At 38.7% G+C, this 14,457-nt stretch overlaps 1 protein-coding gene across 1 annotated transcript in view; it reads left to right on the top strand.

The window, feature by feature from the left end:
• PLXNB2 (plexin B2) overlaps positions 1-14,457 on the top strand; it is a gene marked incomplete in the record, with an annotated part of 671,705 nt that overhangs the window by 181,118 nt on the left and 476,130 nt on the right. The window contains 2 exon segments of the mRNA XM_044087338.1: positions 2,077-2,181; positions 5,687-5,776. Of these exon segments, the coding sequence (XP_043943273.1) occupies positions 2,077-2,181; positions 5,687-5,776 (195 nt within the window).

The raw sequence follows: 14,457 nt of genomic DNA on the forward strand, positions 1-14,457 counted from the left end.
CACATCCCACCTTTTTTTTCTCTCTTTTTCTTCTAATTCTTTATTCTCCCTCTCAATTAAGTTACCCCTGCCATCCTAAATATTTAGATACTATGTAAGCAAAGAATTTATTGCTGTTCACTAGCATGAAATTAAATTGTAATTGTGTCTTCTTTACTATGATTGTATATGTAACTAAACTATGTAATGCGGAGCTTTTCTCCCCGGACCTCCACTGAAAATGGGCTCCCTGAGCCCAGTGGACCTCTCCTGTCATCAAACTGGTAATAAATAATAAATAAATACCTGTCCTCAAATTCAGAACAAGCATTAAACTTATCTTTAAAACTGGAGAAGGAGAATGCCAAAGGTAATTACACCCATCCGAAGACTAGAAGCAGAAAATTTTACATAGCAGGAGGTAAACTTGTTCAAATGCAAAACTTACACAGACTGCTGGAAGTAAAAACAATGAAAAAGGCAGTGAGAGTAGTGAACAAACCAACGATGTTTAATCCAGAAGCAAACGCTCACAAGGTACTGAAAAGTATACACAAACTGCAAACCAACGATAAAAATAAAGCAAACACAAAGTACTGAAAAGTACACACAAACTGCAAACCAACGATAAAAATAAAGCAGACGCTCACAAGGTACTGAAAAATACACACAAACTGCAAATCATTGATAAAAATAAAGCAAATGCTCACAAGGTACTGAAAAGTACACACAAAATGCATACCAACGATAAAAATAAAGCAAACACAAAGTACTGAAAGGTACACACAAACTGCAAACCAACGATAAAAATAAAGCAAACGCTCACAAGGTACTGAAAAGTACACACAAACTGCAAACCAACAATAAAAATAAAGCGCTTTTGTCCTGCTCACTAGCAGGACTTCAGATAAAAAATGCAAAACTTAAGCAGATCCCTGTAGGTACTGTCCTTTCTGGCATCTGTAAAGACACACGGCCCATTGAGTTTTTCACTTTTCAAAGTGCATCACACTTGTGATGCAGGTATTTTGAAACAATCGTCATCCACCCTTGTTGAAGTGTAACAGACAGTTTGGAGTTGTATTTACCTTCATTGTATTTCTGGGTGTGTAGTGCGTTTGAGCTGGATCACTGATGTGTTACTTTGCTACATTTAGTGCACATCTGTGCTTCCAGTTATTTGCTATCACTTTGTTTTCAGTACTTGTGACATATTTCTTGGGTATTTTGAAGTTGTGTTTTATAACTTCTGTACATTCGAAATTAGAAGTCATATAGATGATCCCAGCTTGTAAATTGAAACTGGAAACCATTACCTGTATCAAGTTTAGTGAAGTCACAGCTTGTTTGGATACAGTGAAGAAAATTCATCAGAAAATGCAATCATTGAAGAATTTAAAGCATGATATGTAAATGATTCTTTTTTTTTTGAAATAGCAGTGCCAAATCTTAACATGTTCTAGTATTTTGCTTTATGCCTTGGATATGCAGGTTCAAACGATGCTTGAATACATTTTTCTGGCAGAGTTTTGATGTTTGTGATGTTAAACATCTCAGCTTTATGAGTAAAAGATGAGTCAAGATGGATTATTGCCCTTTTTTCTGATCAAATGAAATGGGTTTTTAACATCTTTAGTGATTTGGAAGTAGTTCTAGTTGCAGGTTTGTGTTGTTGGAAAGACATGGTCAGTGAGGAGGCTGATAGTACTTTTCAGATTATTCCATGAGGCATCAGGATAACATAAATTAGCTATTAATTGACCACAAACTCATCCTTAGTTTAACACCCTTGTCCCTCATAGATAGGGGCAACATGTAAATGTCCTGCTCACTTCTGCGTTATTTGTACTAAGTATAAATACTTCCATGGGAATGTATTGCTATTGTTCTATAGCTCTTCATAGAAATTACTTTGTGATGTATTGATTGTTGTGCATGTTAAAAAAACCTGCTTAAAAAAACTTTGTTGTGCATGTTAAAAAACCTGCTTAAAAAAACTGTAGTTGCAGACAGTAAGGTTATTTCATTTGAGACTGTCTCCTCTAATTTGTGCAGATTTAAAAATTCCCCTCTAATTGTTTTCTCTTTGCTTTCTAGGAGGAGAACTGTCCACAGTTTTTCAATACAACTCCTCTCACACCTTTATCTGTGGAGCATGAAAGCAGAATAAACTTTGAAGGAAAGAATTTGGGACTTTATGAGGTAAGAGGTGAAATGGAAGTCAGACTATAAGTACATTTCAACAATTCTGGACTAAAAAGTAAGGTATGATAGAATAAATGGACTCTAATGCTGTGGAAGAAATCGTGGGAGTAACGAGTGGTACCTCACATTCTGTGGGCTGTTTCTGTACTTCAGGAGTAAACCAGAAAGCTGCCTTGTAGAGGCCCAGAAAAGGAAGCCAGTCTTCAGCAAAATATTTGAAAACTGCAATTTATCCGAGTGTTATTCAGACAAATAGTCAATATATTCCAAGGTTATGCCTTTAGACAAGTATATTCTAAGCAGGAGGCAGAACTTCTCAAATGCTAAAGGTATTGATTTTAAATTCTGGTGGTGTCATTGCTTTTGCATGTTTTATAAGAGCCAGTGGTTGCCTCTGTTCGTCTGCAGTTCTATGGGCTCTAACTGTTCTAAGACACTCACAGCTGAAAGATTATTTTCAACACTGTAAGATGCTCTGTCCAAAGCAGGAGTGTACTCTGTGCCATTTTACTTGTCCAGCCACCTTCTGCACCTGAGAGTGATAGGTAACTGCATGTATACAACTTGAAAATTAAAACAGTGAGATTGGCCAAAGATGTTTAGCTTTAGCATTTGGAAAAATAAGACATGGCAAAATTAAAACAGTAGTGTTATACCCTCCTGGGTCCATTAGTTGCACATATTACAATTGACAGCAAAAATTCACTTAATAATGCCAGAGAGCAGCCATTTTTATTATCTCATTGCATTTATTAAAAGCTAATTCATTCGGCTGTAGTGGAAAAATTGTTATCCCCATAATGTCATCTAGATGATGATTAGAGCCTACTCACTTTGTTTTTCTAATTTAATTTTCACTTTTTTTTCTGCCATGAATTATGTAAACCCCACCATTGTTTTCTACTCAAAAGTGTCTCAGCCTGCCTTGCATAATTTGAACAATAGAGGTTCTGTAGTTATAAGACTGCTGGGGGACGACTCATAGTTTTACAGCCTGTGACTGTGCTTTGATGGGGTCAGTAAAATGCTATGAAGAGTTTTCTGTCATTTATAAAAAAATTCACTTTAGCTGCTCATGTGTGCTTTATATGAAAAATATTAATGCGCTTTCCTGTGACACTACATGATTAATATGGAAAATATTTTCATTGTGACTAATGAAGTGTTGCTTTTATCCGTGTAACTGTAAAATTAAGCACAGTATCACAAACAGACAGCTGTTTTTCTTAGCAGCTATTTGATGTTACAGCCACTAGTCACCTGACAACTTTCACACATGGTAAGGATGTTTAGTGACGGTCTAATTTTTTTAAGGAATACTGCTATGAATACTTATCCTGTTTTTCTCCTGACTTGATGTGAAAAAGTGAAAGTGGTTAGTATAAGGCTTCTACAAGTTTTAAGTATATTTCAGAGCAGTTCAATTAAACACAAACACTGTACCTGCTTTCATAGATTCTCTAAAAAAAAATGTCAACTCACAGAATTTGCTCTGTAGCTAAATATAATCTTATTCCATTCTTCAGCCTCATGAATCTTTTGGATGAGGAAAGAAGAAAGGATGTTGGTCCTTTCGGTTTAAGGATGTTTGACATTACCATATCCATTTAGAGGGGGTTTTAGAGAGAACCACTCATTTTATGAAAGAGGGTGTCAAGTTTTTAGTACGCAAGATCCTAAGTAAAGTGATTACTACCAGAAGGTTATTTTTTCTAAGGGAAAGGAGACCAGTACAACAAAATACACTGGATGACCTGGAAAGATTTGTCAAATTCTGTAATTCATATCCCAATCAAGATCCTTGTCATTTGCTCAAAAGCTTTCAAATACTGTATGACTTTCAGTAACTTATTTATTATAGGCTGAAAATGAAAGATCCTACAAAAAGCATAATGAAAATATGCAACGTTTTGTCTTGATGAATAAGTAAAAATGCTCTTAGAAAATAGAAAGTGGGAGACAGACCTATGAAATGTGTTCTTGAGTGCTGTTCCTGTAAACAACCTCCTTCAACAGGAACTTGATACAACTTTAAGGCCCTTATTACAGAACTTTGGTAACTAAGCACTTTAGAGGAGGCGAAGAAGTCCATGTGTTTTTGCCCCACGCTGTCAGCAGCTGCTGAAAAACTTCAAGGTGTAGCTGCCACTCATGGTGCAGAAGAAATGCATAAATGAATAGTGTCTTTTAGAACATAAAATGTTTTCTTGCCTTATAAATAATTTCTTTGAAGGTCTAAAGATCCATGGAAATTGATAATTCCCATTTGACATGGAATATGTTCAAAGGTTCCAAGTTCTTGTGCCATTTTACTGGTTTAAGTTCTATATTACTACTGAGTTTTCCCTGTTTCTGTGCAACACTCATGCAGTTAAGCATTTTATTCATTATTTTAAAGCTAAGAAGACCAGTATCATTTTATCAGGTACATAGGTGGCTTCGGTTGTAATCGATCGCCAATCACTAGCACCATCAGGCTCTCCAGTGGGCTGTCCAGCTTAAATCTGGTGAGTCAGTCAGGCTGTTACTAGAAGGAACATGCAGAAAGAGCTTTTGTGTATTCAAGAGAACTCTTCTGCCCACTTTGACAGTTCATTTACCAGTAAAGGAATCTCTGGAAATGTCCATTCCTTTGCATCTGCTGTTTTACAGGGGTTCTGCATGTAAGGCATGTTCTCATATAAATTCTCACTTGTAGAATTATCACTGAAATGGCCCACAGTTCCAGAATGTTTCTTGGCTAATAGACTGACCTGAATGCTTTTAACTAAGTGAATATCCTATACTGCCAAGAATGTGTGCATAATGTAAGGATGGTTGTAATAACGTTTTTGTGTTGGAACCAGCTCTAATATTTTGTACTGTTAACTGGGAATGGTCTCTCTCATTCTGAACCAGATAAATCTACCATGTCATATGATGGGTCCATCCCAGCAAACAGGCCTCCTAAAACAGGTGCTAAAGAACCAGCTGAAGTGGCACCCGCATTTTTGAATATCCTATCTTTTTAGGTACTTGTTTGGGTGGGATAGATGCAAAAAATAAGAATCAAAGTTGCAGCTTTTTTTTTTTTTTTTTCAAGATTTGTAAAAACCATGAGTTAGTTTCCTGTCATTTGAGAAGCACCATCCCTACGTCTCCTGTATATAACAGTTTTCATGACACAAGCTGAACCGTACTTGTGGAATGATTTTGATACACATTAAGTAGACAAGAAACTTTGCACTGTAACCTGACTAGGACCTCCAAGTATTTGATCTGATGATTGTCTGATGTACTATATATGTATGATACAAATGTATGATGTAATAGTAGAAAGATGCATTAGCTGTCATATGCTTGCATTTGCATTTTTGTATAGCTAGATGTGACACAGTAGGAACTCTAACAAAAGTCCTCGAAGCTAATCGTGACAAAAGCAGAAAGTCAAGCATTTCAGTAATAGCTTGCAAGCAAGAACTTTAAATATACTGTTATTTATTCAACATTTTTTTCTACACAGGGGAAAAGCTTCATTGTTGGTAATAAAGATATGGACTTCAGAGCTTCACTTAAGACCGAGGGTGACACGTACTACTTTACTACAGAAAAGGTAATTTTTTTCTTATCAGACTAGAGCTGAATTCATTTTAAATACTATGCACATTTACTTTAAAACTAATGATCTCCCAAGACTGCAGTGCTTTAGGTAACTTCATACAGCTTCTGCAACAAGCTGCGCACAGGAGGAAATGTATTGTGTGTATAATACATGTTACTTAAGCTGTAAAACAATACACATGGTTTGTAATTGCTAGTTTACCATGCACTCCTCAGCATTTTCAGGTTAACCATCAGGTACATATTGGCATGTGAACATACTAAGATGTAGGTGTATAAAAGACTTTGTCCATCATGTCGACCTGCATGTTGCACGTACCCCTTATACAGGTGTCCTTTCTCTGCATCTTTCCTCATCCTTCGAGCTCGTATTCAAGATACAACCTAGTTTTTGAGCATTATATCAGATCTACAATTTGAGTCAGACTGGTTATTATGTACACTGGATGTCACCTCCCTGTATACCAACATTCCCCGCTGGGCGGGTTTGATTGCACTTGAATGTTGGCTTAATAGAGTGGAACTATACAGACCAGGTTTAAATACATTCCTGGTCTGTTTAGCTGAACATGTTCTGGAAAAAAGTGTTTTATTTTCAACAGCAATGTGTGTGGCAGGTTCGGGGTACGGCTATGGGGGTATCTTTTGCCCCCATTTATGCCGACTTGTTTATGGCATATTTAGAGGAGGAGCTTATCTATAACCGGTTTCATAACATTTACCTTGATGAAATTGACATTTGGAGACGTTATCTTGATGACTCTTGGCTTGTGTGGACAGCAGATGTAGGCTGTTTAGAGGAATCTGTGGAATACTTGAATCAAAATAAGTGGGGCATCGAATTGAAAGTTACGTGGAATAAACATGAGATAACATCTTTGGATGTTCTAGTGAAACATACCCCTTCAGATACCCAGGAGACTGAGGTATTCCGCAGATTTCCCCAGTATAACACCTTACTACATGCCTCCAGCTTCCACCCCCAACATGTCATCAGGAACATCCCCAAGTCTCAATTTCTCAGGGTGAAGCGAATTTGCTCCCGAGCCTCCACTTATGATCATTTCAAGCATGATCTTTCTACCCGTTTCAATGGCAGGGGATACAGAGTTGGTGACATCTGTAGGGCTAGTCAGTTTGCTCATCTTCAGGAGAAATCAGAATTATTACAGTATAAACAACAATGTACCATCAACAGGGATCAAATCAGATTGGTAACTACCTATGGTAAAAATACGAAATCTTTCATGAATATTATTTCGAGACGTTGGAGTATTTTGCAGGGTGAGGGTTCCCTTGTTGGTGAAAATTGTTTATTTTCCTTTAGGAGGGGTCGATCCTTGGAATCATTATTTAGCCATTATAAAAGATGGCAAGGTCAGGAGAGTTTTGGGTCAATGAACCATCACAGGAGAAAAGTTGATCGGTTGCAGTCCATGTGGCCGTTGTTCACTTTGTTCAAGGGTATGCAAAATTACTAGTTTTTCCAGTAAGAACACACCGATTGTATATGATTTGTCTTTTTTTGGTAATTGTAGCACCAACTGGGTGATTTATTTGGCTTGTTGCTCATGCCAAGCTTTCTATGTGGGCCGAACGTCAAGGCCCTCAGGATAAGAATTAGTGAGCATATGAGTGATATTGGGAATTACAATCTTGTGTGTTATATAAACATATTTGTCAACACAAGTCTGGGGTTTTCAGATTCACTATTATTGATTGTATTTTGAATAAATCAACAGATAAAGCAGGTCTACATGAGATACTTAATTCAAAAGAAAAAAAGTGGATTGTTAAGCTAGGGGGCCTTTTTTCACCTGGCCTTAACGAATATTTTTAATTAACAATTTTTATTGGTGTATTAAGTATTTATTGTTTAATTAATGGTGGTCTCTCTCTCTCTCTCTCTCTCTATATATATATATATATATATATATATATATATATATATTATGTTGCTGCAGGGGAATGGCATTTATCAGTTTTTGTTCACTGAGGAAGGCTGCAAAGCCGAAACCGGTCTGAATTATGTGCATGTATATGTGCATGTACATGTGTATTTTTTAAATACACTATTGATTTATTGTTAATGTGTTTATCTTTTAAATACACTACTTTTGGATACAGGACTGTGCTGGCTGTTTGTCTTGTTTGTCTTATTTACTGTGAAGCACATCAGAAACTCAGCCTTTCACTTTCTGTTTCATATTCCAGTGGATGCATTCATAAACATGTCTTATACCACAGTCTTAAACCCAAGTAATGAGAGTTGCCCCCATGTGCTTCCTCCTCTTTCTAATCAGACAATTTTTTATTTATTGGACAATTTTCCCAGTAGACTCCTCAACTAGTTTCTTGGCTTAACCTTGGCATCATTTAGTCATGTTGTATTAAAATCTTTGTTTTAGTCTTTTGTTTCCTGAATCATGTCCGCATCAAAAGTATTTACTATGTTGTTAATACTAGCATTACATCTTTTTAGAACAGTGTTAGTTAGAATGTGATCCTAAGGAAGGGAAGGTGATTTTTGAGACTTGCATTTACTCAGCAGAGACTTAATGCGACAGCTAGATTTGAACAGTGTACTGTAGCTGCAAATTGACACTGCTCAACTGCCCTTTGGAGCATGTCTAAGACAGTAAAAGAAGGGAGGCTCCATCTCTGCCTGACCATGTTTTCTTCCTTTGTTTTGATAGCAGTCGTCAAGTGGTCATGGTAAATTAAAAAGCTATAAACGCATGACGTTAAAAAGTCATTTTAAAGCTTTTTCTTTACACTGTAATGATCTTTGTTATATATGTATAATATAATCTTATGTAATATATATAGTTACACACGAGGTTGTTCAGAAAAACAACTAGCCTTATCAGAGGTAACGTTCATTGCCAGTTAAAATTAAAAAAAAAAGTGATTGCAAATGTAAACAATGATTCATTTGTGATCACCAAAATTTAATAAAAACAAGTTTTGTTATGTTTGGGGCAGGGCTTTACCCCAAACACCCCCTGATATGGGAACTCTGACTTCATCCTCCAGAAGTTAAATAAACTATCTCCAGGTTAGGAAAATAGCAAAGAAGGGAAAAGTAATTATGTTATGGCTGATCAGAAGTTCAACCGTAACATTTTTATTTATTTATTTATTTTTATTTTACATTTGTTAACGGGGGCATCTGAGCCGAAAACGCCCTTTTTCAGCAGAGGTCCGGGGAGAAAAGCTCCACAAAGAAAAATTACAGACACATTTAATTATTTAGACATAATTCGACAAACTACAAAAGTACCTAATTTACCCAAAATTTCAGCACAAGTGCATGTAATGATAAATATGTAAAATGTGCATATATTTGTGTGTGTGTGTGTGTGTGTGTGTGTGTGTGTATATATATATATATATATATATATATATATATATATGTCTAGACAAATATACTGTATCTGTAGGCATTTCACATGTGGTTGAATTTCATTTTATATAGTGTGTATGTAACCAGGAGTGTAGAAGAAAATTAATATTTGAATGAAATGGTGGTTGTGAAGATGTACAAGACTGTTATAGCAGTTGTGTATGTGTAAGTGTTCACAGGTCAGAGATGGAGAAAAAGGGTTAGGTAAGGAGATAGAATCAGTGTTGTACAAATTTTGCATTGTATGCATTCTGTGTCCTTTTGTCTTGTGTAATGTTACTTTTAGGGAAAGATGTTTTAATAATGTAAAGCGAGGATTAAGGCAGGTATAGGGTTACATTTATGGTTAGGGTTAGTACACATGAGATGAAGTGTTGCCTTGGTTTAGTATCTGGTAAGCCACAGCACAGTCCAACATTCTAGTCATTGGAGACTCCATCGTGAGACACACTGATGTCCCTCTCACCAGGCTGAGTAAAGAGAAAGTTAGTCAGTTGCTTACCAGGGACTAAAGTCCCCCACATTATGCACACACTCAGGTCATTGGACCACAGTTAGCAATATGACTCAGTCATAGTCCATGTGGAATTATATGAACTGAGACGTACCTCCCTAGACTGTATGAAGAAAGACATCATGGATCTCCCTGAATATGTCTCAGGCTGGTATGAACCTGGCATTCAGCAACATTTTACCGTCTCCAAGGATGATGCCACAATACAAACAAAAGATGATTGACTTTAATAATTGGCTTAGTTTCTGGTGGCATTCTAAGGGGGTGCAATGTTTGTTAGCATGGAAAGAGGAGATGGTCAACAGACCACGCTGCTTTGCCAGGAATGGTCTGCACCTCTTCTCTCTAAGCTTTAGAATATTAACTAAAACATTGTCTTCCCCCATAGTGCTTTTTTTAAACAATGCCAAACTGAAAGTACTTCCGACATAGCAAATTAAAACCAAGACAATCTAAAGGTATCACTGCTCAATGGTAGGAGTCTAAACAAAACACTCCCCTCCCTAGAAGCTCTCTTTACCCTAGAGAATGCTGACATATCTGTGGTCACTGAGACATGATTTAAAGCCAATGAGAAGACACCAACAATGCAAGGTTATAATAGCATCCACACATTTAGGCCAGCTACTTCACAGGTGGGGACTAAAGTTGGATGTGTCTGTTTACATCGGAAATAAGTATACTTCAAGGCTGGTCAAACAGGACAATGCACTTGAGCTACTCCATGTTCAAATCACCATCAGGAAAATCCAGTTCCACTTCCTTGCAAGCAATAGTTCCCCCTCTGTAACCCAGGAAACCCATGCCATGTATTTAAACTTATTAGAAACGCTAACAGTCCAGCCCAATACCATAGTCATGGGTGACTTTAATTATCCCACTATTAACTGCAAATCCTATATGACCCCAAATGTAAATGACAGAGATTCCTGGATTTTGTAAACACAAACTTCCTGGACAAGATAGGCAGTACACCAACCAGGGGTGCAACCATACTGGATCTGGCCCTCACTAATATGGGAGACTGCTGCACACCCCCTACTGTAATGCCTTCCCTGGTAAGGTCAGACCACAAAATGCTCTCCTTTGAAGTAAAAATAAAACCTGGACCCCCGGCTAAACCTGCAGTATTCAGGAGGTATTCTAAGGCTAACCTCCTGTTAAGTGAGAACCTGGCAAAATTTAAGCCCCCATAAACCCTGCGAAGACTTCTGCCTATGCAGAACTGTTAACAGAAAACCCTGTACAAGCATGTTAATAGCTGCATAGAGGCAGCCGTACCCACCATGAAGGAAGTACAGAACTAACTCAAAAAACAAGTCACCCTGGTGGAATCACAAAATCAGTAAGCTGTATAACAGAAGGAAGAAAATCATGTCAAAAATTAGGAGGTACAGCACCCAACAAGATAAAGGCACTCACATCAAACTAAACAAACAACCCAGAGGACAAATAAAATCTACCAAAGCCAAATTTGAGGTACGTTTGGCCTCCCAGACCAAATACAACCACAAAGCATTCTGTAGCTATATCCACAACCTGTGCAGAGCTCATTGTAAATGGAGCTGCCTATACTGACCAGAAGATGTAGCAAACCTCCTGGCTGATAAATTCAGCTCCAGCTTTACCCCTCTCTACCCTCTCAATCTTTCCTCAGGAAATATCAGATAGAACTCCCCTTACTATCACTAGGGAAGGAGGTCCTTAATGTTCTCTCTCTAAGACCAAGAACACTGCCTCAATCAGCCCAGACAGTATCCCAGGATGCTTTCTAAATAGCATGAAACATGACCTGTCAGGGCCTCTGGAATTACTGTTTATCTGTAGCCTCCATACAAGCTTTGTGCCTCATGAATGGAGAAAGGCAACAGTCATCCCTCTGCACAAAGGTGGGCCATCTGCAGACCTTGGAAGTTACAGACACATAAGTCTCACCAGTCTTATATGTAAAGCCATGGAAAGAATTATCATGGGAAAAACCATGTACCCATGAATTACCACATAGGTAGCAGTACACTAAACACCGAAAGTGTGATGAGGGACTTGGGGACACACGTAGACAGTGGTCTCACATTCGATAACTACATCGCCGCAACAGTCAGGAAATCATTCTATGTGGCACACCTCATCACTAAGGGCTTTTCATCCAGAAAAAAGGAGGTCATTGTCCCACTTTACTCACCCTGTTTGGTATGTACCTCACAAGACATCTGCAACAGCTGGAAAGGCCACAGAAATACCTCACTAAAAGAATCACAGGCATAAAGCAGATGCCCTATGTTGACCATCTAAAAAAACTCTAGCTATACTCTGTCACATATCATCTACTCAGAGGTGATCTCTGCTTAACATACAAGGTCATGTCAAACCCTGAGCTGTTGGACATGCTCCACTTAAAGAACTCGCAATCCCTCAGAGCCACACACTCCAGGGATCTAAACCTTGTCATCACAATAAACAAAACATGCTGGAGGGATAGGTTCCTGACCCAGAGACTCCCCAGACTCTGGAATAGGCTGCCCATGCATGTCAAGCAGAGCACCTTCTTGGCCCTCTTCAAAAGGAACCTTGACAATTGGATGGGAGATAGGAAATTCACCCCGGGGATCATGTCAATTGCCCTGCTAGACATGGGTCCAGGGAAGTAAATATTGTGGGAAAAAATATCCAGGGAATTGTTATGGCTAGGTTTGTATAGACCCTAGGGCCGATCGCCTAGTACCAACCTATGATCAACAGAGATATAGTAAACCTCCAGACACTGGACCCAACCCAATTTGGTTTCGTAAAGGGCAGATCATGCCTACTCAACCTGGTGGACTTCTTTGAGAAGGTCACCAAAGCAGTAGATGAGGGCAGAATATTTTACACTGCCTACCTTGACCTGTCCAAGGCATTTTGACACACTACCCCACTTGGTCATTGTTGACAAACTCAAGAGGTTAGGTATAAACCCATATGTCACCTGGTGGATAGCCAACTGACTATCAGACAGGACACAGGAAGTTAGAATTGGAGAGTCCACCTCTACAAAGAGGCCAATCACAAGTGGAGTCCCTCAGGGGACCAGTCCTTGGACCGCTCCTTTTTGGCATTTACTTCTCAGAAGTTGAGGCCAATGTCAGTGGTCTCTGTCTGGCTAAATTTGCAGATGATTGCAAGTTAGTATCTGTTATTGAATCTCACACTGATATAGATGTTCTCCAGGAGGGGCTGACACAGACAAACAACTGGTGTCAGTGCCATGGACTAAAACTAAATGTCAATAAATGCACAATAGTGTCCCTTGGGAAGTCATCCATCCCTAGTAGCCGTCATATGGGTAACACACCCCTTAGAGTAGTAGTCGGGGACGTAGGGAGACGCACAGTAATCTAGCCTTTGATAAACACGTGTCTAGAGCAGTGAGAAAATCATTCTATGTTGCTTAACTTATAAACAAAGGTATGGCATCTAAGTCCAAGGAAGTCATTATTCCACTGTATTTGGCATAAATCAGAAAAATCATTGAGTACAATGCCCCCTTTGGTATGTACCTAACCAGTCACATCCAACAATTAGAGTGTCCACAAGAGGTTCCTCACTAAAAGAATACAGGATGCAAGTAAAATGTCCTATGCAGACCACCTTAAGGCTGTATCCCTGTATTCTGTCTCTGATAAGCTTTTAAGGGAAGATCTATGCCTGGCATACAGGGCGTTGTCAGACCCAGCTCTGATGGACCTCGTACATATCCACAAAACAAACATCACCAGAATTACCCGTTCTAAGACTTGAACCTTGCCTGTGATGTAAATAGGACCTGCTGGCAAGATAGGTATGCATCGCAGAGACTACCCCATGTATGGAACAGGCTCCCCATCCATGTGAAGCAGAGTTCCTCCCTAACCCAATTCAAGTGCAACTTGGACAACTTGATGGGAAACCAAACATTCATCTCTGGTTTGGCACCTGTAACTCTAATGGACACAGGTGACCTGTGAATAGTTCATCTCCCAGGCCCATGCTTACACTTATCAAGGGTATCAGAACTTGTTAGAGGTTTGGGATGCATGGCTAGGCTTAAAAAGGCACTTGTGATTGTTAGCCTAGTAAACCCCTATGAAGCGATGAACCTTTTTAGTGGGAGACGAGTAGTCCGTCTCTTGGGATTCACTCTGAGTCATGCAGTGTTTCTTGATTCTTTTTTTGGTATCATTTTGAGTTTTCTACTTGCATATAATGTAGTCATTTGTATCTATATCTGTCTACATATATATATCTATGTGTGTGTTTGTATATATGTCCTTCCATTCACTGCTGCAATATTCTTAACACATGGGAATATAGCCAGCAAGGTGACCCAAAGTACGGCCGGTATACCAAAGCCTTTAGGTTGCTGTAGGGTGTGCCCTACATCACTAGTATGCTCCTCACATATAGCGTAGGGCATAAAAAGGACATCCAGATGTACCCTCCTCAGAACTTCTTTGCAGCCAGTCTGAACGGCATCATTTGATTGTCGGTCTGATCGCCTGAGTCGTCATTGTGTTGTGCTTGTGTACCTTGACTCAGATAAGTGCACCATTGAGGTGTTTTTTCCTTATTTTTGGTTGCTTTGTTTATATTTCTGGTTAATGTTATCCAGAAGAGTAAAATGCAGTTGTGGGAGACAAATTCCCCTTAAGGATTGCCACGAGCAGTGTTTGTTTTGCTTAGGGGCTGCTTATGACTATACATCTTCCAGTATTTGCCAGGCCTTTGTCCCTAAAAT

This window comes from Protopterus annectens, chromosome 11.part0 (assembly GCF_019279795.1).
Source record: "Protopterus annectens isolate FY-2018-M chromosome 11.part0, PAN1.0, whole genome shotgun sequence".
Taxonomy (NCBI): Eukaryota; Metazoa; Chordata; order Ceratodontiformes; family Protopteridae; genus Protopterus; species Protopterus annectens.